The sequence below is a fragment of the Bufo bufo genome, chromosome 6 (genome assembly GCF_905171765.1).
Source record: "Bufo bufo chromosome 6, aBufBuf1.1, whole genome shotgun sequence".
In the NCBI taxonomy this organism is placed as follows: domain Eukaryota; kingdom Metazoa; phylum Chordata; class Amphibia; order Anura; family Bufonidae; genus Bufo; species Bufo bufo.
In genome coordinates, this window is record NC_053394.1 from 37,170,501 (window position 1) to 37,198,399 (window position 27,899).

The 27,899-nt window shown below is 46.6% G+C and overlaps 1 protein-coding gene across 1 annotated transcript in view; it reads left to right on the forward strand.

The window, feature by feature from the left end:
* Positions 1-27,899, forward strand: part of LOC121003104 (canalicular multispecific organic anion transporter 1-like) — a 150,565-nt gene that overhangs the window by 93,082 nt on the left and 29,584 nt on the right. Inside the window, exons 18-19 of the mRNA XM_040434682.1 lie at positions 10,810-10,977; positions 11,992-12,175. Coding sequence (XP_040290616.1) covers positions 10,810-10,977; positions 11,992-12,175 — 352 coding nt within the window. The remainder of the gene's footprint in view (positions 1-10,809; positions 10,978-11,991; positions 12,176-27,899) is intronic.

The window sequence follows — 27,899 nt, forward strand, 5'->3', positions numbered from 1 at the left end:
CCTGTGTCATCCAAGTGCATTTAACCATCAACAGTGTGGTTATTTTTTGGCCATATACTACATCAGGGGCAAGTTGAGCCTGTCACCCAGCGCCTAAAAAATAGACCTGACATTTCTATTCAAGCAAATCTGTACTGTTTTAGCTGGTCAAGTTATTTGTAGCGACCGTAAAAGCACATTTTTTTTTCTGGTTTGAAAAACTATTCCCAAATTTGCCATTCTCAAAATAACTAGTTTCTGGTATTTGAGGCCTACTTGAAATCTATCCCAAAAAGGATATCTTACATTGAAGGTACTGATAGTGTCATTCAGAAAAAACCTAAGACACACGCTACCGTGCAGATAGAAGTCTGATTCTGAGATTAAACCTTAACCTGTCACACAGTGCAAAAAAAAACAGGTCTCACATTTCTATTCAAGCAAATCTGTACTGTTTTAGCTGGTCAAGATATTTGTAATGACCGTAAAAGCACATTTTTTTTTCTGGGTTGAAAAACTATTCCCAAATTTGGCATTCTCAAAATAACTAGTTTCTGGTATTTGAGGCCTACTTGAAATCTATCCCAAAAAGGATATCTTACATTGAAGGTACCGATAGTGTCATTCAGAAAAACCTAAGACACACGCTACCGTGCAGATAGAAGTCTGATTCTGTGATTAAACCTTAACCTGTCACACAGTGCAAAAAAAAAACAGGTCTCACATTTCTATTCATGCAATTCTGTACTGTTTTAGCTGGTCAAGTTATTTGTAGCGACCGTAAAAGCACATTTTTTTTTCTGGGTTGAAAAACTATTCCCAAATTTGCCATTCTCAAAATAACTAGTTTCTGGTATTTGAGGCCTACTTGAAATCTATCCCAAAAAGGATATCTTACATTGAAGGTACTGATAGTGTCATTCAGAAAAACCTAAGACACACGCTACCGTGCAGAAAGAAGTCTGATTCTGTGATTAAACCTTAACCTGTCACACAGTGAAAAAAAAAAACAGATCTCACATTTCTATTCAAGCAAATCTGTACTGTTTTAGCTGGTCAAGTTATTTGTAGCGACCGTAAAAGCACATTTTTTTTTCTGGGTTGAAAAACTATTCCTAAATTTGCCATTCTCAAAATAACTAGTTTCTGGTATTTGAGGCCTACTTGAAATCTATCCCAAAAAGGATATCTTACATTGAAGGTACTGATAGTGTCATTAAGAAAAACCGAAGACACACGCTACCGTGCAGATAGAAGTCTGATTCTGTGATTAAACCTTAACCTGTCACACAGTGCAAAAAAAAAAACAGGTCTCAGATTTCTATTCAAGCAAATCTGTACTGTTTTAGCTGGTCAAGTTATTTGTAGTGACGGTAAAAGCACATTTTTTTTTCTGGGTTGAAAAACTATTCCCAAATTTGCCATTCTCGAAATTGTGGTGAACGGGAACAATGAGGAAAACATCTAATAAGGGACGCGGACGTGGACATGGTCGTGGTGGTGTTAGTGGACCCTCTGGTGCTGGGAGAGGACGTGGCCGTTCTGCCACAGCCACACGTCCTAGTGTACCAACTACCTCAGGTCCCAGTAGCCGCAAGAATTTACAGGGATATTTGGTGGGGCCCAATGCCGTTCTAAGGATGGTAAGGCCTGAGCAGGTACAGGCATTAGTCAATTGGGTGGCCGACAGTGCATCCAGCACGTTCACATTATCTCCCACCCAGTCTTCTGCAGAAAGCGCACAGATGGCGCATGAAAACCAAGCCCATCAGTCTGTCACATCACCCCCATGCATATCAGGGAAACTGTCTGAGCCTCAAGTTATGTAGCAGTCTCTTATGCTGTTTGAAGACTCTGCTGCCAGGGTTTCCCAAGGGCATCCACCTAGCTCTTCACCAGGGGTGGAAGAGATAGAATGCACTAACGCACAACCACTTATGTTTCCTGATGATGAGGACATGGGAATACCACCTCAGCACGTCTCTGGTGATGACGAAACACAGGTGCCAACTGCTGCGTCTTTCTGCAGTGTGCAGACTGAACAGGAGGTCAGGGATCAAGACTGGGTGGAAGACGATGCAGGGGACGATGAGGTCCTAGACCCCACATGGAATGAAGGACGTGCCACTGACTTTCAGAGTTCGGAGGAAGAGGCAGTGGTGAGACCGAGCCAACAGCGTAGCAAAAGAGGGAGCAGTGGGCAAAATCAGAACACACGCCGCCAAGAGACTCCGCCTGCTACTGACCGCCGCCATCTGGGACCGAGCACCCCAAAGGCAGCTTCAAGGAGTTCCCTGGCATGGCACTTCTTCAAACAATGTGCTGATGACAAGACCCGAGTGATTTGCACGCTGTGCCATCAGAGCCTGTAGCAAGGCATTAACGTTCTGAACCTTAGCACAACCTGCATGACCAGGCACCTGCATGCAAAGCATGAACTGCAGTGGAGTAAACACCTTAAAAACAAGGAAGTCACTCAGGCTCCCCCTGCTGCCTCTTCTGCTGCTGCCGCCTCGGCCTCTTCTGCTGCTGCCGCCGCCTCGGCCTCTTCTGCTGCTGCTGCCGCCGCCTCGGCCTCTTCCTCTGCCTCTGGAGGAACGTTGGCACCTGCCACCCAGCAAACATGGGATGTACCACCAACACCACCACCTGCGTCACCAAGCATCTCAACCATGTCACACGGCAGCGTTCAGCTCTCCATCTCACAAACATTTGAGAGAAAGCGTAAATTCCCACCTAGCCACCCTCGATCCCTGGCCCTGAATGCCAGCATTTCTAAACTACTGGCCTATGAAATGCTGTCATTTAGGCTGGTGGACACACACAGCTTCAAACAGCTTATGTCGCTTGCTGTCCCACAGTATGTTGTTCCCAGCCGCCACTACTTCTCCAAGAGAGCCGTGCCTTCCCTGCACAAACAAGTGTCCGATAAAATCAAGTGTGCACTGCGCAACGCCATCTGTGGCAAGGTCCACCTAACAACAGATACGTGGACCAGTAAGCACGGCCAGGGACGCTATATCTCCCTAACTGCACACTGGGTAAATGTAGTGGCGGCTGGGCCCCAGGCGGAGAGCTGTTTGGCGCACGTCCTTCCGCAGCCAAGGATCGCAGGGCAACATTCTTTGCCTCCTGTCTCCTCCTCCTCCTACTCAGCTTCCTCCTCCTCTTCTTCCACCTGCTCATCCAGTCAGCCACACACCTTCACCACCAACTTCAGCACAGCCCGGGGTAAACGTCAGCAGGCCATTCTGAAACTCATATGTTTGGGGGACAGGCCCCACACCGCACTGGAGTTGTGGCGGGGTATAGAACAACAGACCGACGAGTGGTTGCTGCCGGTGAGCCTCAAGCCCGGCCTGGTGGTGTGCGATAATGGGCGAAATCTCGTTGCAGCTCTGGGACTAGCCGGTTTGACGCACATCCCTTGCCTGGCGCATGTTCTGAATTTGGTGGTGCAGAAGTTCATTCGCAACTACCCCGACATGTCAGAGCTGCTGCATAAAGTGCGGGCCGTCTGTTTGCGCTTCCGGCGTTCACACCCTGCCGCTGCTCGCCTGTCTGCGCTACAGCGTAACTTCGGCCCTCCCGCCCACCGCCTCATATGTGACGTACCCACCAGGTGGAACTCCACCTTGCAAATGCTGGACAGACTGTGCGAGCAGCAGCAGGCCATAGTGGAGTTTCAGCTGCAGCACGCACGGGTCAGTCGCACTGTGGATCAGACACACTTCACCACCAATGACTGGGCCTCCATGCAAGACCTGTGTGCCCTGTTGCGCTGTTTCGAGTACTCCACCAACATTGCCAGTGGCGATGACGCCGTTATCAGCGTTACAATACCACTTCTATGTCTCCTTGAGGGCGATGATGGAAGAGGAGGTGGCCCAGGAGGAAGATGAGGAAGAGGGGTCATTTTTAGCACTTTCAGGCCAGTCTCTTCGAAGTGACTCAGAGGGAGGTTTTTTGCAACACCAGAGGCCAGGTACAAATGTGGCCAGACAGGGCCCACTACTGGAGGACGAGGAGGACGAGGAGGACGAGGATGAGGAGGAGGTGGAGGAGGATGAGGATGAAGCATGTTCACAGCGGGGTGGCACCCAAAGCAGCTCGGGCCCATCACTGGTGCGTGGCTGGGGGGAAACACAGGACGATGACGATACGCCTCCCACAGAGGACAGCTTGTCCTTACCTCTGGGCAGCCTGGCACACATGAGCGACTACATGCTGCAGTGCCTGCGCAGCAGAGTTGCCCACATTTTAACGTGTGCGGACTACTGGGTTCCCACCCTGCTGGATCCCCGGTACAAAGACAATGTGCCCACCTTACTTCCTACACTGGAGCGTGATAGGAAGATGCGCGAGTACAAGCGCACGTTGGTAGACGCGCTACTGAGAGCATTCCCAAAGTCACAGGGGAACCAGTGGAAGCCCAAGGCGAAGGCAGAGGAGGAGCAAGAGGTCGCCAACGCAGCTGTGTCACGGCCAGCTCCTCTGAGGGCAGGGTTAGCATGGCAGAGATGTGGAAAAGTTTTGTCACCACGCCACAGCTAACTGCACCACCACCTGATACGGAACGTGTTAGCAGGAGGCAACATTTCACTAACATGGTGGAACAGTACCTGTGCACACCCCTCCACGTACTGACTGATGGTTCGGCCCCATTCAACTTCTGGGTCTCCAAATTGTACACGTGGCCAGAGCTAGCCTTTTATGCCTTGGAGGTGCTGGCCTGCCCGGCGGCCAGCGTTTTGTCTGAACGTGTATTCAGCACGGCAGGGAACGTCATTACAGACAAACGCAGCCGCCTGTCTACAGCCAATGTGGACAAGCTGACGTTCATAAAAATGAACCAGGCATGGATCCCACAGGACCTGTCCATCCCTTGTGCAGATTAGAAATTAACTACCTCCCCTTAACAATATATTATTCTACTCCAGGGCACTTCCTCATTCAATACTATTTTTATTTTCATTTTACCATTATATTGCGGGGCAACCCAAAGTTGAATGAACCTCTCCTCTGTCTGGGTGCCGGGGCCTAAATGTGTGAAAGTGGCCTGTTCCAGTGGTGGGTGACGTGAAGCCTGATTCTCTGCTATGACATGAAGACTTATTATGTGCTGACATGAAGCCAGATTCTCTGTTACCCGACCTCTCTCCTCTGCCTGGGTGCCTGGGCCTAAATATGTGACAGTGGCCTGTTCCAGTGGTGGGTGACGTGAAGCCTGATTCTCTGCTATGACATGAAGACAGATTCTGCGCTGACATAAGGCCAGATTCTCTGTTACTGGACCGCTCTCCTCTGTCTGGGTGCCGGGGCCTAAATGTGTGACAGTGGCCTGTTCCAGTGGTGGGTGACGTGAAGCCTGATTCTCTGCTATGACATGAAGACAGATTCTGTGCTGACATAAGGCCAGATTCTCTGTTACGCGACCTCTCTCCTCTGCCTGGGTGCCTGGGCCTAAATGTGTGACAGTGGCCTGTTCCAGTGGTGGGTGACGTGAAGCCTGATTCTCTGCTATGACATGAAGACAGATTCTGCGCTGACATAAGGCCAGATTCTCTGTTACGGGACCGCTCTCCTCTGTCTGGGTGCCGGGGCCTAAATGTGTGACAGTGGCCTGTTCCAGTGGTGGGTGACGTGAAGCCTGATTCTCTGCTATGACATGAAGACAGATTCTGTGCTGACATCAGGCCAGATTCTCTGTTACGGGACCTCTCTCCTCTGCCTGGGTGCCTGGGCCTAAATGTGTGACAGTGGCCTGTTCCAGTCGTGGGTGACGTGAAGCCTGATTCTCTGCTATGACATGAAGACTGATTCTGTGCTGACATAAGGCCAGATTCTCTGTTACGCGACCTCTCTCCTCTGCCTGGGTGCCTGTGCCTAAATGTGTGACAGTGGCCTGTTCCAGTGGTGGGTGACAAGAAGCCTGATTCTCTGCTATGACATGAAGACTGATTCTGTGCTGACATAAGGCCAGATTCTCTGTTACGCGACCTCTCTCCTCTGCCTGGGTGCCTGGGCCTAAATGTGTGACAGTGGCCTGTTCCAGTGGTGGGTGACGTGAAGCCTGATTCTCTGCTATGACATGAAGACAGATTCTGTGCTGACATAAGGCAAGATTCTCTGTTACGGGACCTCTCTCCTCTGTCTGGGTGCCGGGGCCTAAATGTGTGACAGTGGCCTGTTCCAGTGGTGGGTGACGTGAAGCCTGATTCTCTGCTATGACATGAAGACAGATTCTGTGCTGACATAAGGCCAGATTCTCTGTTACGGGACCGCTCTCCTCTGTCTGGGTGCCGGGGCCTAAATGTGTGACAGTGGCCTGTTCCAGTGGTGGGTGACGTGAAGCCTGATTCTCTGCTATGACATGAAGACAGATTCTGTGCTGACATAAGGCCAGATTCTCTGTTACGCGACCTCTCTCCTCTGCCTGGGTGCCTGGGCCTAAATGTGTGACAGTGGCCTGTTCCAGTGGTGGGTGACGTGAAGCCTGATTCTCTGCTATGACATGAAGACAGATTCTGTGCTGACATAAGGCCAGATTCTCTGTTACGCGACCTCTCTCCTCTGCCTGGGTGCCTGTGCCTAAATGTGTGACAGTGGCCTGTTCCAGTGGTGGGTGACAAGAAGCCTGATTCTCTGCTATGACATGAAGACTGATTCTGTGCTGACATAAGGCCAGATTCTCTGTTACGCGACCTCTCTCCTCTGCCTGGGTGCCTGGGCCTAAATGTGTGACAGTGGCCTGTTCCAGTGGTGGGTGACGTGAAGCCTGATTCTCTGCTATGACATGAAGACAGATTCTGTGCTGACATAAGGCAAGATTCTCTGTTACGGGACCTCTCTCCTCTGTCTGGGTGCCGGGGCCTAAATGTGTGACAGTGGCCTGTTCCAGTGGTGGGTGACGTGAAGCCTGATTCTCTGCTATGACATGAAGACAGATTCTGTGCTGACATAAGGCCAGATTCTCTGTTACGGGACCGCTCTCCTCTGTCTGGGTGCCGCGGCCTAAATGTGTGACAGTGGCCTGTTCCAGTGGTGGGTGACGTGAAGCCTGATTCTCTGCTATGACATGAAGACAGATTCTGTGCTGACATAAGGCCAGATTCTCTGTTACGCGACCTCTCTCCTCTGCCTGGGTGCCTGGGCCTAAATGTGTGACAGTGGCCTGTTCCAGTGGTGGGTGACGTGAAGCCTGATTCTCTGCTATGACATGAAGACAGATTCTGTGCTGACATAAGGCAAGATTCTCTGTTACGCGACCTCTCTCCTCTGCCTGGGTGCCTGGGCCTAAATGTGTGACAGTGGCCTGTTCAAGTGGTGGGTGACGTGAAGCCTGATTCTCTGCTATGACATGAAGACTGATTCTGCGCTGACATAAGGCCAGATTCTCTGTTACGAGGACCTCTCTCCTCTGCCTGGGTGCCTGGGCCTAAATGTGTGACAGTGGCCTGTTCCAGTGGTGGGTGACGTAAAGCCTGATTCTCTGCTATGACATGAAGACAGATTCTGCGCTGACATAAGGCCAGATTCTCTGTTACGGGACCGCTTTCCTCTGTCTGGGTGCCGGGGCCTAAATGTGTGACAGTGGCCTGTTCCAGTGGTGGGTGACGTGAAGCCTGATTCTCTGCTATGACATGAAGACAGATTCTGTGCTGACATAAGGCCAGATTCTCTGTTACGCGACCTCTCTCCTCTGCCTGGGTGCATGGGCCTAAATGTGTGACAGTGGCCTGTTCCAGTGGTGGGTGACGTGAAGCCTGATTCTCTGCTATGACATGAAGACAGATTCTGCGCTGACATAAGGCCAGATTCTCTGTTACGCGACCTCTCTCCTCTGCCTGGGTGCCGGGGCCTAAATGTGTGACAGTGGCCTGTTCCAGTGGTGGGTGACGTGAAGCCTGATTCTCTGCTATGACATGAAGACAGATTCTGTGCTGACATAAGGCCAGATTCTCTGTTACGCGACCTCTCTCCTCTGCCTGGGTGCCTGGGCCTAAATGTGTGACAGTGGCCTGTTCCAGTGGTGGGTGACGTGAAGCCTGATTCTCTGCTATGACATGAAGACAGATTCTGTGCTGACATCAGGCCAGATTCTCTGTTACGGGACCTCTCTCCTCTGCCTGGGTGCCTGGGCCTAAATGTGTGACAGTGGCCTGTTCCAGTGGTGGGTGACGTGAAGCCTGATTCTCTGCTATGACATGAAGACAGATTCTGTGCTAACATAAGGCCAGATTCTCTGTTACGCGATCTCTCTCCTCTGCCTGGGTGCCTGGGCCTAAATGTGTGACAGTGGCCTGTTCCAGTCGTGGGTGACGTGAAGCTTGATTCTCTGCTATGACATGAAGACAGATTCTGCGCTGGCATAAGGCCAGATTCTCTGTTACGGGACCGCTCTCCTCTGTCTGGGTGCCGGGGCCTAAATGTGTGACAGTGGCCTGTTCCAGTGGTGGGTGACGTGAAGCCTCATTCTCTGCTATGACATGAAGACAGATTCTGTGCTGACATGAAGCCAGATTCTCTGCTATGGCATGAAGAGACTGATTCTGTGCTGACATGAAGTCAGATTCTTTGCTATGGCATGAAGAGACTGATTCTCTCCTGACGTGAAGCCAGATTCTCTGCTATGGGACCTCTGTCCAATTGATATTGGGTCATTTTTATTTTTTTTATTTTTATTTTAATTCATTTCCCTATCAACATTTGTTTGCAGGGGATTTACCTACATGTTGCTGCCTTTTGCAGCCCTCTAGCTCTTTCCTGGGCTGTTTTACAGCCTTTTTAGTGCCCAAAAGTTCGGGTCCCCATTGACTTCAATGGGGTTCGGGTTCGGGACGAAGTTCGGTTCGGGTTCGGATCCCGAACCCGAATATTTCCGGGAAGTTCGGCCGAACTTCTCGAACCCGAACATCCAGGTGTTCGCTCAACTCTAGTGCTGGCCTCTAGGTGATTCAGCGGGTGCTGCATCAGGCTGGACCACTACATTGGAGACATAGTTTTCCCAGGCCACTTTATGGTGATGCTGCATGTGCTGATGCAGGGCTGTGGTGCCAACATTGGCACCCTGGCCATGCTTTACCTTCTGCCCACAGATTCTGCAACTGGCCATGTTGACCTCCTCCGGTGGCTTGATAAAAAATTGCCACACCGCTGAGTATGGCATTTCCCCCCACCACTCCGTGCTGACTGCCTGCTACCTCTGTGAACCCCTGCACCCCTACTTTCTGGACAGGTAGACTCCTGCAAAGTGGGCAGTCGACCCCGGGCACATTTGGCTCCTGACCTCCCACTGAGACCACCCTACTGACTCGGTCACGCTACTGGCTCAGCTGCTGCCTCACGCGCAAGCTGCCACCATCTTATCCTGATGATGATGATGAAGCCCCCCTCTGTCACTGCAGAAGGGTGAATGGACATCCTAGTATTTGCAATAAATACCCCCCAAACTGTCTTTATGAAACAGCACTTTCCGTACAGAAGCAAGGGTGAATGGAAATAGTTATTTTTCAACTAAATACACCCCAAAACTGGTTCTATCAGACAGCGCTTTCACCCCAAAAACAAGCAAGGATTACTGGAATTACTGATGTATCATATCGTGCAAACAACCTGAAAGCAGTAGTATTAGAGCAATTTGGATTCCCATATAGTGCAACCAGGTGTAATAGTAATTGCTCCTATTATCCCGGCTGTACACTCCCCTATTGGTCCCTCCTCTCTCCTTAGTGTAGATGATGCCTCCCTATCCTTTCCCTACACTATGAATGATCTTTCCCTGAACTGCTCAATCATTTTTTTTGCTGAATAAAGTCTATCCTAGCACTGTCCCTAGCGCCTGTCACATCTCTCCCTGCACTAAGTACATTGGAAAATGGCTGAATCCAAGACGGCTGAGGCTACTGATAGGGCTGTGACATCACAGGAGCTGACTGCTGATTGGCTGCATGCATGGCCTTTTGGGTGATCCCTCGTTCCCAGAGTTCTTAGTTCCTCGTTCTAACATGTGTAGAAGCCATTTTAGAAAAAATACTATTCGTTATGATGAAATGAGAGGAAATTCGACTTTGGTACGAATAGAATTTTTCCTGAAATTCAGATCGAATTCCTCTTCGTCAACTTCGATTCGCTCCTCTCTAATGGGAAGCAGTAAATTTATGCCAGCTGTCTGGTGTGAATACAGAAAAATACGATATTCAGAATGAGCCTCATATTTATGAAGCACCTATTAAAACTTAGGGTAAAACTTAGGGAGACTTTATTACCTTTTTTAATAAAATGTTACCCTCTTAATAAAAAAAACAACCCACCCTACCCCCCAAAAAACAAAAAAACAAAAACAAAAAAAACAAATGAAATCTGGGGCCTTGTGCTTTTCATTCTGCATTGCTTGGGAGGGATTGACGGACAAGTACTGGGAAATTGGGTGGGGCAGGGAGACCATACTAAATTTTGCAATGGGGCCCTGTGAGATCTGTGTATGCCCCTTTGTAAAGAACTATTATTTGAGCACTTTTATGATACTATACACTATATGACATTATTTTGTAGACACTGAATGATGATATTGTTTGCCCACTGTATGGCTGTATTTAGGCACAGTATGGTGATTTTATCCAGCAGTATATCTATATTTAGATTTTTTCTGACACTGTTTTGTGTTCATTACATAACACTTTTATGTAAATATTATTAGGCACTATTATGTGGGTGCTATTTTGTTTCTCCCTTCTTGACATACTTTTTCCATGTGTATAAAGGGAGCTGTATAAAGGGCACTGATGTTTTTATTTTTATATTTTATCATTTTTTAATGTATATTTATAGGGAATAAACCTGAGTGGAGGACAGAAGCAGCGGGTGAGCCTGGCTCGGGCAGTATATCAGAATACGGACATCTACATCCTTGATGACCCTCTCTCTGCTGTTGACGCTCACGTGGGGAAACACATATTCGAGAAGGTGGTTGGCCCCAATGGTTTACTAAAAAACAAGGTAAACAGAAGACAATGCAGCTCTATTCTGTGATGTAAACCAGTATTCAAATGGAAATATAAATTCACAAGAATCAGCCGACATTAAAATAACACCCACCTCCAATGTGCAATGTCATCGGTGGGCGCACTCCCTGGGGGCTTCTCAAAGTACACATTTAGAGTAAAATACTTGTTTGATTTGTCGTTACCTTAGTTGCAGTGAAGCAACAAGGGCACATGGCTTTTAGTGATATGGATGGTACCCAGAGTAGAAATGCCAGAGTGGTGTAGGGTGGCCTAATGTCCCTTAATGGTGTTGCACTTGTCACGGTGCTCCTACCTGGATACGCTGGAACCCCAGGCGTGTTCCTCCAGAATTGCAAAAAGGGTAGTGGTGTAGAGGGGCATGAAGAATAAATTGAGTCCAGACCTTGTGATGAACTTGATAACAGCTTTACTTGAATAAACTTTGCTTCAAACGATTTACAGGCTTTGTCTTGGTTTCCAGCAGGCTTTGACATTAACTTTGGCAGGCAAACAAACGCAACTCTGCTACATCAGTTGCTCTCTGGCTGTGCTACCAAGATTAAATAGGAACCTTTTCCTTTCTATTCTGCTGTACTTGACTTTCTCTGATCTTTTCTGTCTCTAAACTGGTCCAGGGAACTTTCTTCTTCTGTCTTCTGAGGCTTTAGGCTTTGGCCTCTGTGTCCAGCAGAGCTGAAGGTGCTCTAGCTGGATTAGGCAAGGCTCGTCCAGGAGGGACGGCTCCTGCTTCCTTCCCCAAGCAGGGGGTAAGCTAGACTCCTCTAACTAAGTAAACTCCTCCCTCTCTTGGAGAGAGCTAGAATGGAAACTAAGGTTCCATCCTACACCAACAACAGCAGTTGCATAGAAATAGATATGCACATTATACAGAATCTGGAAATTAAGACATAAGATGACATGAGGTCAACCATTAAAGACAGTAGCAGGGTGCAAAGGCGTTATAGTTTGCGTGTTTGTATGCTTATTGCGCCTCCTCTTTTCCCAGACCCGTATCCTGGTCACTCATGGTGTAAGCTTTCTGAAGCACACCGATGAGATTGTGGTGTTAGTGAATGGCGCCATTACTGAGACCGGCTCATATAAAACATTACTGGCAAACAATGGAGCTTTTGCAGAGTTCCTCAAGACGTACGATAAGCAAGACAATACCAAGGACTCAGAGGCTACAGGTAAAGTCAATCAAGATTATAGTTGTAGATATGAAATCTTATTTTACAGATCATATACAATTCATGTCAAATGCATGTGTATTTGTATCATTTTAATTTAGACTTGGTATCCTGCAAGTGAAGAAAAACTCTACCAGGTAGAGATACAGAGAGGTCTCCCACTTAAAGAAGACCTATCACCACTCCTAACATGCCTGTTTTAATAGCTTCATGAATTCCTCATGTAATAACATTTCTGAGACATCTATTCTTATGTCTCTTTGTTATGTCATTCCTTTATTATTTCTACTAGAAGTTATGAATGAATTGCTAGCAGTCTGCAGTAAGGGTACAGAGCGGTGGTAACCATTTGGAGGGAGAGTCCCTGCACAGTCTGACAATGGCAGCACTGATTGGATAGAGTGACACACCTCCCACTGGTTACCTCCCCCCTGTACCCTTACTGCAGACTGCTAGCATTTCATTTATAACTTCTAGTAGAAATAATAAAGGAATGACACAACATAGACCCATAAGAATAGATATCCCAGAAATGTTATTACATAAGGAATGCATAAAGCTATTAAAACAGGCATGTCAGGAGTGGTGATAGGTCTTATTTAAGTGGGAGACCTCTCTGTATCTCTACCTGGTGGCTGGCATTGAAAATACTACAGTTTTTCTAGTAGAAATAATAAAGGAATGGCACAACATAGAGCCATAAAATAGATGCTACAGAATTGAAGATATTCCTAGTTTTCAGTGAAGGAAAATATAGATTTTATGAAAGACAGGATGCGAACATTATGCTAATAAATCTTTCTTTTACTCCCAGCAGCAGAATAGTTAAACGTGTCACAGAAAAAATTTACATAAATATGCAAACAAGTTGTAGTCAGTAGCCAATAGTAACGTATCCCAGGTGATAAATGGCCTCTGAAATCATGTGACTCCCTTCTTTCTGGAGATAAATAAGGTAAAATTGAAGGTAACCAAGGAATAAACTCAATGAAGACGAATTCTCCGAACTTGAAGATGAATTGGAAACTCCGACAGACATATGGAATTAGATTATACTGAAAGGGAATAAGAAAGACATGGGTGGGTTATTGGGGGGGATAATGTTCGTCTCCTGTCTTTCATAAAATCTATATTTTCCTTCACTGAAAGCTAGGAAAATCTTCAATTTTATTTCAAGGCATGAGACTCCATTATGCATGTTTAAAGCTTATAGTTCTAAAATATGCTATCAACAATAACCGTTAAGTAAGACAACATAAGACTAGCATCAGTCAAATAACACCATGGACACTTGAGGTTCGGGGAGGAAATAAAAGGTTCTGAAGAAAGATTCAGAAGCCCAGTTGGCTGCTTTCAGAATATAAGCAAGAGAGCCTCCTGCCTACCTGACTTTAGTGGACATAGCGCCCCTGGTGGAGTGGGCTCTAAAGATGGAAGTATCAATACCAGCTAGAGACATAGTCTGAGATATCCATCGGGATGAAGTAGAAGCAGACACCGGAGTATGGGGCATGCAGCAGGAGATAAGGAGTTGTGAGCATGACAGATTCCTAAGAGGAAAAGTTCTCTCCTTATAGAATCGTAAGCAGCGGACACAATTTCTCTTGTTGGGGAAACATCGGGTCGAATTTTACTCCCTGAGGTAAGTATTGTCTGGGAGCAATATCTAGGGCATGAACATCTGAAACTCGCTTAACAGAAATTAGGCATAGGAGCATAGCGAGTTTGAATGACAAAAATTTTAGGGATCGAAAATCATTATTCTCCCAGGAATTAAAGGGCTTCTGTCAGCCCACTAAACCGGTTTTTGTTTTTTTGTTTACTAATAATCCCTATACTGCGAGCTCTGCATACATAAGTTAAATAATCATTTTGGTTCAGTAGAATTTGATAAAAAGCTATTTTTAAAATATGCAAATTACCTTGCTACCAGCAAGCAGGGCGGCAACTTGCTGGTAGCAGCCGCATCCTCTGATCCTAATGACGCCCCCTCCGCATTGTGATTGACAGGGCCAGGGAACGGAATCGTTCTCTGCTGGCCCTGCCTGTTAGCATTCAAAATCTGGCACCTGCGCCACGGCCGTACCTATATTCAATCTGCGCAGGTGCACTGAGAGGCGGCCACTCGCTCGCCGCTCCATCCTCAATGCGCCTGCGCCGATGACGTCACATCTACACCCGGCGCAGGCGCATTGAGGAGCGAGCGGCCGCCTCTCAGTGCGCCTGCGCAGATTGAAGATGCTGCTGCTACCAGCAAGTAGCCGCCCTACTTGCTGGTAGCAAGGTAATTTGCATATTTTAAAAATAGCTTTTTATCAAATTCTACTGAACCAAAATGATTATTTAAGGCCTCTTTCACACTTGCGTTGTCCGGATCTGGCGTGCACTCCACTTGCCGGAATTACACTCCGGATCCGGAAAAACGCAAGTGTACTGAAAGCATTTGAAGACGGAACCGTCTTCAAAATGCTTTCAGTGTTACTATGGCACCCAGGACGCTATTAAAGTCCTGGTTGCCATAGTAGGAGCGGGGAGCGGGGGAGCGGTATACTTACAGTCCGTGCGGCTCCCGGGGCGCTCCAGAATGACGTCAGAGCGCCCCATGCGCATGGATGACGTGATCCATGTGATCACATGATCCATGCGCTTGGGGCGCCCTGACGTCACTCTGGAGCGCCCGGGGAGCCGCACGGACGGTAAGTATACTGCTCCCCCGCTCCCCGCTACACTTTACCATGGCTGCCAGGACTTTAGCGTCCCGGCAGCCATGGTAACCATTCAGAAAAAGCTAAATGTCGGCTCCGGCAATGCGCCGAAACGAGGTTTAGCTTAAGGCCGGATCCGGATCAATGCCTTTCAATGGGCATTAATTCCGGATCCGGCCTTGCGGCAAGTGTTCCGGATTTTTGGCCGGAGCAAAAAGCGCAGCATGCTGTGGTATTTTCTCCGGCCAAAAAACGTTCCGTTCCGGAACTGAAGACATCCTGATGCATCCTGAACGGATTTCACTCCATTCAGAATGCATTGGGATAATCCTGATCAGGATTCTTCCGGCATAGAGCCCCGACGACGGAACTCTATGCCGGAAGACAAGAACGCAGGTGTGAAAGGGCCCTAACTTATGTATGCAGAGCTCGCAGTATAGGGATTATTAGTAAACAAAAAAAAACAAAACGGTTTAGTGGGCTGACAGAAGCCCTTTAAATAGATTGAACATAAGACTGACATCCCATGTGGACTGATATCTAGGAAAAAGAGGTCTGCGGAATCTAATTCCTTTTATCAGTTTACAGACCAAAGGGTGTTTGCCCACAGATAAAGATTGAATGGGAGAATGATAGAAAGAGATAGCCGACCGATAGATGTTAATCATTCGGTAGGCTTTCCGTGCTTCAAAAGAGGCGGAAAGAAAATGTAATACTTGGTTTAGAGGTGCATGTACGGGATCCAGATCCCATTGATTGCACCAATCAGACCAAATTCTCCAGGCTGATCTGGAAGAAGATCGGGTACCTAGAGCCCAGGAGTCAGAGAGGATGCTCTGAGTAACGTGTGAAAGTTCGAAATCAGAGTTTGTTGGCCCGAGATGAGCCAAGCAACAAGGGACAAGGTCTCTGCTTGAACCAGGGGTTGTGGATTCCTAAATGGGTCTAGAAGAATGGAAGGCGGAGATGGAAGCATGCGCAGAAAGTCTACCGCTGTTGTCGGCCAGGAAGTGGGAATTCCAATCTGCAATAGAAATGGAAAGGCCCGGAAGATATTCCGCTTTGAGAGGGATGTTCTTGTCTAGGCAAAAGTGCCAGAATTCCTTGGCAATGTTGGCCAGACGCTCTGATCTGGTGCCCCAAAGGCGATTGACATATTGCACTGCTGAGATGTTGTTGTCCATCCTCAGAAGAATGCAACAGTGTGACTTGTCCCTTGCGAAACTCTTGAGGGCAAAGGATCCGGCCAGAAGTTTGAGACAATTGATATGAAGAGATGCCTCTTCTGCGGACCACTTCCCTCCTGTGGAAAGGGAGCCGCAACAAGCCCCCCAGCCCTGGAGACTGACGTCTGACTCTATTATCATGTCCAGTATTGAATTGAAGATAGCCTTCCCATTCCAGGCCTGGATATGCTGTAACCACCACAGGAGTTCTTCCTTGGTGTCTGGGGTTAGGGCTATCTCGTCCGAATACAGTAAACCCTATTGTAAGTGGCGAGTCTTCAGACGTTGACGATCTCTGTAGTGTAGTGGTGCAGGAAATATGGCCTGGATTGAAGCTGACAACAAGCCCACTACCCGAGCGATAGCTCGCAGAGATACTAGTTTTCTGTTGAGTAGAGACCGGATTTCTCTCCAGATGGTCTTCAACTTCCTGGATGGAAGGCTTAGGATAGCTGATTGAGTGTCGATCAGGAATCCCAAAAATTCTCTCTCTTTTGAGGGATTCAAAATGGATTTTCCGTGATTTATAAGAAAAACCAGGTTCGTCAGGAGAGATAGAGTCCATTGAATATGGTGTAGAATTATTGACCGAGATTGAGCCATGACGAGAATGTCGTCTAGGTAAATAATTAGGCGAACGCCTCGGGACCTGAGCATGGTGACCACTGGTTTTAAAAGCTTTGTAAAGCACCAGGGAGCCGAAGAGAGACAAAATGGTAGACTTGAGAATTGGAATTTCTGACCTTCCCATATGAACTGGAGGTAGGGTTTGGATAGAGGGTGCATTTTGAAGTGGCGGTAGAAAACAAAATTGTTGAGAGCTCTTAGGTTGATGACTGATCTGTGACCGCCGTCTCTCTTTCGACAAGAAAAATATTGCTCAGATAACCTTGGGATTGCCAAGGGATTTGTGTAATCGCGTCTTTGGAACTCAGTTCTCTTATTTCCGATCTTATTAGATCTCAGTCTATTTTTGAGACGAATATAGGATGGGGTCTCTGTGTTTGTACTGGAGGACATATGAAGTATATTTGATAACCCACTACAGTGTTTAAAATCCACAAGTGTGTGGTTATCGTAGCCCAAACGTGGATAAAATGAGCGATTCGGCCTTCCAAGGGAAGATGGGAAAAAACTGGAAGAAGAAAGTTGCTTACTTGTAGCGGGTCTGGACCTTGAGAAGCACCTCTGTCCTCTTGCCCTCCATGGGCGTTCTCTGCTGGGGAAAAAAGGAGTTGTTGTATAGGAGGCAGATGGGAGAGGGAACTTATCTGCACGGGGGGGCGGGCACGGTAATATTGGCTTCCTTGGGGTTGGAGGCTGGGAAAATCAGCCCCTTCGTTTCCCAGCCCTGCCAAAAACATGTCCTTGAAATACATGTTTCAAAGACATCTGAACCTTTTTTAAGGATGAAAACAGCCCTACATATTTGTTAATTTCTTTAACAAAGCTATCTCCAAAGAGAGAGCCATCAGATGGGGGAGGAATGTCAGAAGTGGCCAGGTGGATCAGTTGTGGATCCAGGCGCATAAGGATTGACCTCTTCCTTTCAGCGCAAATGGATGCATTGGCATTCCCTAACAGACAAACTGCCCTCTGGGCCCAACCTTTAAGGGTTGGGAGATCAATAGATTCACCGGTGGTAGAGGCGGTCTCAGAGAGGTCCAGGATTATTGTTACCGGGCCTATCACATTAAGGAGTCTATCCTGGATGGTTTTGAAAGAACCCCAGTCTCCCACACACCATGAATTCACTAGTAATGGCTGCTCAATCTATTGAGCTATAGCTAGCAGACATGGGAAAGAAGAAATAGATAAAGCTATAAGCAGTGGACAAACACTGAATAAGGATACTGTAATAGGCGTCAGAACACTAGGGGACCGCAGTGGACAGCTGACTAGGATAATCAGAGCGGGGAAGAAGCGGAGTATGGAGGAAGACGTGAACGCCGGCTGACTGAAAAGAACGGAGTCTGAGGTGACTAAAAGCGCGTGCAGCTGGAACACCAGCTCGGCGTTGCTACCACAGACTGTGAGGTAAATAACAGTAGCGGCGATAGGAATGCTAAAAATACAAAGACTGCCCAGTAACAGGGGAAAACAGACTGGAAATAGAGGGAGGAAAAACAGACCTTGGGGAAGCTGGGTAGGTGAACGAAAACACACCCACTGATAGTTGATAGAAAAAAGAAGACTGGGTGGCACAGGAAGGACTACAAATATCAGTGTGGCGAAACCAACCTCGCCACTGGGCTTCGGAGGGGCCTGGCTACCAGCCTCTTGCCTCAGGATTATGGCCCATACTAACTTTAAAGGAGCAGACAGACAGGCCGCACAGCTTAAATCTATGGAACTGTTTTGGGCAGGAAATTGTGCTTGCGGTCGGTCATAAAGGACTTCCACTTAACTTTTGATCCGCTGGAGGGATTTGTGTGATTTTTGGAAGTGTTTATCTTTGATGTATGCTGAGTTTAAATATGTAATTATTATGGAGATGGAATGTATGGTTTTAAAGTTACAGTGTATGTTTAAAAACTGTATTTTTACTGTCTGTGATAGTTATGTTAATCCATAATTATATCACAGACAGAAGGGAGGATTTTGTGTATTTGGGTGGTGATTCCTGTCCTGTTGTTCCCACATGTGTATTGGTGATTTCCCTTTGTCTTGAGAGATAATTGGATTACTCCTCGGGTGTCTCCAGGGCAGAGAGGAGGAAACCATGATGCATTGTGGGGATGTATTGTGTCTGTCTATCCTGCAGTGCTGCATATCTGTCCTGTGTCATAGTCTTCATTCTGGTCCCCTAGGGGCGTGTGTCCACCAGATGGGGACCTGCATAAATACGGGCGGGTAGCCCTCAATAAAGTGTTCCTGTTTTACCCTTTATCATGTTGAGGCTGATGTTTGGGTAACTGATCGACGCTGGGGATTGCTATACGCTGGGAGATTTTGCTATACTCCCCTGGCTATAACTACTAGCTCTTTTAAGAGCGGTTCCTGCTCTCTGGTTTTAGAGGTTCATCCACTGGAGCCTGGAGCCTTGTCGTAGGTCCAGGGTGGGTAGGAGATGGTGAGACCTCAACCAAGCTTCGGCGGTTCGTGGGGTCTGCAGTGCGTACGGTGTCAAGTGGAGTGCTTGGAGTCCTCGGAAAGCACTAGGAGCATCCATTCAACGGAGGTACCCGGTCGGGGTGCTAGGAGTTCCGTTACAATCAGCAAAACCTATAACCTCAAACATATATATATAGCACTCAAGAAATATAGATACGTATCTCCTGCAGGAGCAGCAGAAAGAAGGGAGTCACATGATTGCAGAGGCCATTTATCACCTTGGATACGTTACTATTGGCTACTGACTACACCTTGTTTGCATATTTATGTAAATTGTTTCTGTGACACGTTTAACTATTCTGCTGCTGGGAGTAAAAGAAAGATTTATTAGCATAATGGAGTCTCCTGCCTTTAAATAAAATTGGTATTATATGGCGAATTGATGTAGCTATTAAAAAAGGCATGTCAAGAGTGGTGACGGGTCCTCTTTAAGCATTTGCATTATTATATGCAATTTATATACCACACTGAGCCAGGATTATGTATACCTTACTATTCTTTGGTTTAATGGTGTATTCTGATAGGTAAAAGTTACCCCCTACCCAAAGGATGGAGATAACTATCAGATCAGTGGGGTTCCTACATCTTGGAACCCCATTACTCATGAGAACGGGGGCCCCATACCCTATGCAGGTGTAGCGGTCAGATGAGGAAGAGACCGCAGGGCAGGGTTCAAATACAGTACAGCAGACAAGGAGGCTGAAGCAGATGCCGGTTTTGTTAAAGAACTAAATATAACGGCCGGAAAATCGGATTAACAGTATTGTGCCGATGCACCAGAGGCGCAATCGACAAATGACAGGAACAGTGTTAACAGGTTTTCATAAATTTACAGGAAGGATAACTGAACTTTGCATCCACAAAAACACATACAAATGCAAGCTACTCTTCTCTATTATTTTCCTGTCTGCCCCTGCTAACCAGGGCATGTTTATACAACGCACTGACTAAGTCTCCTGCTCTATGTCCTACCACAGATTAGCACCAGTGCACACTCACAGTTCTGCAGGTAGCTGCTTGTCTTGGTCTGGCACGTGAAGGCAGGTGCAGTCTGTCTCTTGATCCGGTCACTTTCTTGTCCCAGGGCGGTCTTTTCTTTTCTCTCTCTGTCTCTTTCTAGAGTGCAGGTGCTGGAATCCACATAGTCCAGCTCTGACAGGAGTAACCCGTCCTGTCACAGGTCTCTGAATTGAACACTTTGCTCCTCTGGAACACACTTTGCAGTCTCTGTTGACCTGTCCCACAGCAGCCAGGAAAAATCACGAGTAGCAGACTCTCTCTGTACACCTCTGCAAGGACCGCAGCCTCCTGCTCTCCAAGCCCGGGAACTTGAACTCCTCCTACATCCTCTGGAACAACAACTTCCTTTCTTTCTTTCTTAAAGACCCAGTGGCCTCTTGTGGCCAGAAGAAGGCATGGCAGTCTGTGTGAAATGTTATCACTGGAGATGCACTTGATAATTCAAGGGGCTGACCCTTACACAGGACCCCTTCTGCTCCCCTGAATTGACTGGAGTGGTCGCTCCATACATTTCTATGGGAGTTCTGGAGATAGTGGAGCGCTGTACTCAGCTATCTCAAGGACACCTATAGAAACTAATGGAGTTGACATGTGCAACCAGTCGCTTCAGTCATTTCAGGGGAGCAGGGGGCCTGTAGAGGGCACAGGTCCCATGTTCTTGTGATTGGTGGCAGTCCCAGTGGTAGGACCCCCACTGATCTGATGGTTGTCCCCCTCCTGTGGATAGGAGGAATGCCCCTTTTTAACCACTTCAGCCCCCAGTGCTTAAACACCCTGAAAGACCTGGCCACTTTTTACACTTCTGACCTACACTACTTTCACCGTTTATTGCTCGGTCATGCAACTTACCACCCAAATGAATTTTACCTCCTTTTCTTCTCACTAATAGAGCTTTCATTTGGTGGTATTTCATTGCTGCTGACATTTTTACTTTTTTTGTTATTAATCGAAATTTAACGATTTTTTTTGCAAAAAAATGACATTTTTCACTTTCAGTTGTGAAATTTTGCAAAAAAAACGACATCCATATAGAAATTTTGCTCTAAATTTATAGTTCTACATGTCTTTGATAAAAAAAAAATGTTTGGGTAAAAAAAAAATGGTTTGGGTAAAAGTTATAGCGTTTACAAACTATGGTACAAAAATGTGAATTTCGGCTTTTTGAAGCAGCTCTGACTTTCTGAGCACCTGTCATGTTTCCTGAGGTTCTACAATGGCCAGACAGTACAAACACCCCACAAATGACCCCATTTCTGAAAGTACACACCCTAAGGTATTCGCTGATGGGCATAGTGAGTTCATAGAACTTTTTATTTTTTGTCACAAGTTAGCGGAAAATTATGATTTTTTTTTTTTTTTTTTTTTCTTACAAAGTCTCATATTCCACTAACTTGTGACAAAAAATAAAAAGTTCTATGAACTCACTATGCCCATCAGCGAATACCTTGGGGTCTCTTCTTTCCAAAATGGGGTCACTTGTGGGGTAGTTATACTGCCCTGGCATTCTAGGGGCCCAAATGTGTGGTAAGGAGTTTGAAATCAAATTCTGTAAAAAATGACCTGTGAAATCCGAAAGGTGCTCTTTGGAATATGGGCCCCTTTGCCCACCTAGGCTGCAAAAAAGTGTCACACATCTGGTATCTCCGTACTCAGGAGAAGGTGGGGAATGTGTTTTGCGGTGTCATTTTATATATACCCATGCTGGGTGAGAGAAATATCTTGGCAAAAGACAACTTTTCCTATTTTTTTATACAAAGTTGTCATTTGACCAAGATATTTATCTCACCCAGCATGGGTATATGTAAAAAGACACCCCAAAACACATTCCTCAACTTCTCCTGAGTACGGGGATACCAGATGTGTGACACTTTTTTGCAGCCTAGGTGGGCAAAGGGGCCCATATTCCAAAGAGCACCTTTCGGATTTCACTCCTCATTTTTTCCTGAATTTGATTTCAAACTCCTTACCACACATTTGGGCCCCTAGAATACCAGGGCAGTATAACTACCCCACAGTGACCCCATTTTGGAAAGAAGACACCCCAAGGTATTCCGTGAGGGGCATGGCGAGTTCCTAGAATTTTTTATTTTTTGTCACAAGTTAGTGGAAAATGATGATTTTTTTTTTTTTTTTTTTTTTCATACAAAGTCTCATATTCCACAAACTTGTGACAAAAAATAAAAACTTCCATGAACTCACTATGCCCATCAGCGAATACCTTGGGGTCTCTTCTTTCCAAAATGGGGTCACTTGTGGGGTAGTTATACTGCCCTGGCATTCTAGGGGCCCAAATGTGTGGTAAGTAGGTAAATGACCTGTGAAATCCGAAAGGTGCTCTTTGGAATGTGGGCCCCTTTGCCCACCTAGGCTGCAAAAAAGTGTCACACATCTGGTATCTCTGTATTCAGGAGAAGTTGAGGAATGTGTTTTGGGGTGTCTTTTTACATATACCCATGCTGGGTGAGATAAATATCTTGGTCAAATGCCAACTTTGTATAAAAAAATGGGAAAAGTTGTCTTTTGCCAAGATATTTCTCTCACCCAGCATGGGTATATGTAAAATGACACCCCAAAACACATTCCCCAACTTCTCCCGATTACGGAGATACCAGATGTGTGACACTTTTTTGCAGCCTAGGTGGGCAAAGGGGCCCATATTCAAAAGAGCACCTTTCGGATTTCACAGGTCATTTTTTACAGAATTTGATTTCAAACTCCTTACCACACATTTGGGCCCCTAGAATGCCAGGGCAGTATAACTACCCCACAAGTGACCCCATTTTGGAAAGAAGAGACCCCAAGGTATTCGCTGATGGGCATAGTGAGTTCATGGAACTTTTTATTTTTTGTCACAAGTTAGTGGAATATGAGACTTTGTATGAAAAAAAAAATAAAAAAAAAAATAAGCATTTTCCACTAACTTGTGACAAAAAATAAAAAATTCTAGGAACTCGCCATGCCCCTCACGGAATACCTTGGGGTGTCTTCTTTCCAAAATGGGGTCACTTGTGGGGTAGTTATACTGCCCTGGCATTTTCCAGGGGCCCTAATGTGTGGTAAGTAGGTAAATGACCTGTGAAATCCTAAAGGTGCTCTTTGGAATATGGGCCCCTTTGCCCACCTAGGCTGCAAAAAAGTGTCACACATGTGGTATCGCCGTATTCAGGAGAAGTTGGGGAATGTGTTTTGGGGTGTCATTTTACATATACCCATGCTGGGTGAGAGAAATATCTTGGCAAAAGACAACTTTTCCCATTTTTTTATACAAAGTTGGCATTTGACCAAGATATTTCTCTCACCCAGCATGGGTATATGTAAAATGACACCCCAAAACACATTCCCCAACTTCTCCTGAGTACGGCGATACCAGATGTGTGACACTTTTTTGCAGCCTAGATGCGCAAAGGTGCCCAAATTCCTTTTAGGAGGGCATTTTTAGACATTTGGATACCAGACTTCTTCTCACGCTTTGGGGCCCCTAGAATGCCAGGGCAGTATAAATACCCCACATGTGACCCCATTTTGGAAAGAAGACACCCCAAGGTATTCAATGAGGGGCATGGCGAGTTCATAGAAATTTTTTTTTTTTGGCACAAGTTAGCGGAAATTGATATTTTTTATTTTTTTCTCACAAAGTCTCCCGTTCCGCTAACTTGGGACAAAAATTTCAATCTTTCATGGACTCAATATGCCCCTCACGGAATACCTGGGGGTGTCTTCTTTCCGAAATGGGGTCACATGTGGGGTATTTATACTGCCCTGGCATTCTAGGGGCCCTAAAGCGTGAGAAGAAGTCTGGAATATAAATGTCTAAAAAATTTTACGCATTTGGATTCCGTGAGGGGTATGGTGAGTTCATGTGAGATTTTATTTTTTGACACAAGTTAGTGGAATATGAGACTTTGTAAGAAAAAAAAAAAAAAATTCTGCTAACTTGGGCCAAAAAAATATCTGAATGGAGCCTTACAGAGGGGTGATCAATGACAGGGGGGTGGTCAATGACAGGGGGGTTGATCAATGACAGGGGGGTTGATCAATGACAGGCGGGGGGATCAGGGAGTCTATATGGGGTGATCACCACAGTCATTGATCACGCCCCTGTAAGGCTTCATTCAGACGTCCGGATGCGTTTTGCGGATCCGATCCATCTATCAGTGGATCCGTAAAAATCATGCGGACGTCTGAATGGAGCTTTACAGGGGGGTAATCAATGACAGGGGGGTAATCAATGACAGGGGGGTAATCAATGACAGGGGGGTAATCAGGGAGTCTATATGGGGTGATCACCACAGTCATTGATCACGCCCCTGTAAGGCTTCATTCAGACGTCCGGATGCGTTTTGCGGATCCGATCCATCTATCAGTGCATCCGTAAAAATCATGCGGACATCTGAATGGAGCTTTACAGGGGGGTAATCAATGACAGGGGGGTGATCAGGGAGTCTATATGGGGTGATCACCACAGTCATTGATCACTCCCCTGTAAGGCTTCATTCAGACGTCCGGATGCGTTTTGCGGATCCGATCCATCTATCAGTGCATCCGTAAAAATCATGCGGACATCTGAATGGAGCTTTACAGGGGGGTGATCAGGGAGTCTATATGGGGTGATCACCACAGTCATTGATCATGCCCCTGTAAGGCTTCATTCAGACGTCCGGATGCGTTTTGCGGATCGGATCCATCTATCAGTGCATCCGTAAAAATCATGCGGACATCTGAATGGAGCTTTACAGGGGGGTGATCAGGGAGTCTATATGGGGTGATCACCACAGTCATTGATCATGCCCCTGTAAGGCTTCATTCAGACGTCCGGATGCGTTTTGAGGATCGGATCCATCTATCAGTGCATCCGTAAAAATCATGCGGACATCTGAATGGAGCTTTACAGGGGGGTGATCAGGGAGTCTATATGGGGTGATCACCACAGTCATTGATCATGCCCCTGTAAGGCTTCATTCAGACGTCCGGATGCGTTTTGCGGATCGGATCCATCTATCAGTGCATCCGTAAAAATCATGCGGACATCTGAATGGAGCTTTACAGGGGGGTGATCAATGACAGGGGGGTGATCAGGGAGTCTATATGGGGTGATCACCACAGTCATTGATCATGCCCCTGTAAGGCTTCATTCAGACGTCCGGATGCGTTTTGCGGATCGGATCCATCTATCAGTGCATCTGTAAAAATCATGCGGACGTCTGAATGGAGCTTTACAGGGGGTTGATCAATGACAGGGGTGTAATCAATGACAGGGGGGGTGATCAGGGAGTCTATATGGGGTGATAACCACAGTCATTGATCACGCCCCTGTAAGGCTTCATTCAGACGTCCGGATGCGTTTTGCGGATCCGATCCATCTATCAGTGGATCCGTAAAAATCATGCGGACATCTGAATGGAGCTTTACAGGGGGGTAATCAATGACAGGGGGGTGATCAGGGGCTAATAAGGGGTTAATAAGTGACGGGGGGGGGGGGTGTAGTGTAGTGTAGTGGTGCTTGGTGGGACTTTACTGAGCTACCTGTGTCCTCTGGTGGTCGATCCAAACAAATGGGACCACCAGAGGACCAGGTAGCAGGTATATTAGACGCTGTTATCAAAACAGCGTCTAATATACCTGTTAGGGGTTAAAAAAAACACATCTCCAGCCTGCCAGCGAACGATCGCCGCTGGCAGGCTGGAGATCAACTCTCTTACCTTCCGTTCCTGTGAGCGCGCGCGCCTGTGTGCGCGCGTTCACAGGAAATCTCGGCCATCGCGAGATGACGCATATATGCGTGACTCTGCGCAGGGCTGCCACCTCCGGAACGCGATCCTGCGTTAGGCGGTCCGGAGGTGGTTAAAGGGCTTCTGTCACCCCACTAAACATTTTTTTTTTTTTGTGTACTTATAATCCCTATACTGCGATTTATCCATACATAATGTGATTAATCATTTTGGTTCAGTAGATTCTGCTAAAAACATACTTTTATAATATGTAAATTACCTGTCTACCAGCAAGTAGGGCGGCTACTTGCTGGTAGCAGCCGCATCCTCCTATCATAATGATGCCCCCTCCGCATGTTGATTGACAGGGCCAGCGAACAGTGGCGTCGCCCCCTACATCATGCTGTGCCCCCCCAACTAAAATGACCCCCCCCCCCCCAAGTGAGCAGCCGCTGCCGGGCACAGGGAGATGAGCGCTTCCATTGCGTTCATCTCCATTGTAAACTGCCTGTGCCAGCAGAGGTGCAGGGGAGGGAGAGGCGTGTCCCTTCCCTTTCCTCTGATAGGCTGCAGGCAGGCACCGAAGTGGAGGAGAGGCCCCGCCCCCTAATTACTCCTGTTTACCTTTCTAAAGCTAAAGGACCTTTGATGATGTCATCACAGGTCCTGTAAGGGAACTGCACAGTGTAAAGTGTAGTTCCCAGGTTAGAACAGTGCATCTGCCAGGACCTGTGATGACATCATCTTCAACATCACAGGTCCTGCAGAATCTAGCAAAGGAACTGCACCAAAAATGGTGTAGTTCCTAGGTTTCAAAGGTACATCTGCCAGGACCTGTGATGACATCATCACAGGTCCTTCAACCCCTAACAGCAAGTATTAAAAGTTCACAAGCAGCTCTGCATTGATCCATACAGACTGGAATGGAGAGGTAAGAGGAGGTCCTCCACTTTTCATCATTTACCTCCCCTCCATGCCCTGTTTTTACTCATTGCTCACTCATGTATACTACTTCAGACAGTTACCACTACCTCATGTACCTCACAGTGACTATAATGCATAACTGACCACATATTTCTATAAACACTGCATCTACAGTATTATACCTTCTATGTGTCACATCAATACACTGCTCTGTATATATATATATATATATATATATATAGATACACACACATACATGCACACACACTGCATATATTACACAGTATTATACATGCAATATGTACAGATATATAGTATATACCGCAGTGCACTGATATGTGAGGTACAAGGTATAATAGATGCTGTGTGTACAGATATCAGTACACTTCTGTATATACTATATATGTGAGGTACGAGGTATAATAGATGCAGTGTGTACAGATATATAGTATATACAGCGGTGTACTGATATCTGAGGTACGAGGTGTCAATACACTGCTGTATTTACTATATACCTGTACACACTGCATCTATTATACCTCGTACCTCACATATTACACTACTGTATATACTGTATACACTGCATATATTATACCCCGTACCTCACATATCAGTACACTGCTGTATATACTATATACCTGTACACACTGCATCTATTATACCCTGTACCTCACATATCAGAACACTAGGGAATATACTATATACCTGTACACACTGCATATATTATACAGCGTACCTCACATAACTGTACACTGCTGTATATAATATACATCTGCATCTATTATACCTCTTTTGTGTGCCAGGGCTGTTTTGTAATCCCATTCCGGCCCTGATGGCATAAATTATAAAACGCAGCAGCAAGAATAGTTCATGGAACAAAGGGAGGGGCTATAAAAGGGGAATGGGGGCCCAATTTAGATTCCTGCTATGGGGCCCAGTGATTTTTATGTACGCCCCTGGCTGCAGGCACTAGGCCGGCAGCCTATCAGAGGCCGGCGCAATGACGTCATCGTGCCGCCTGAGCCTT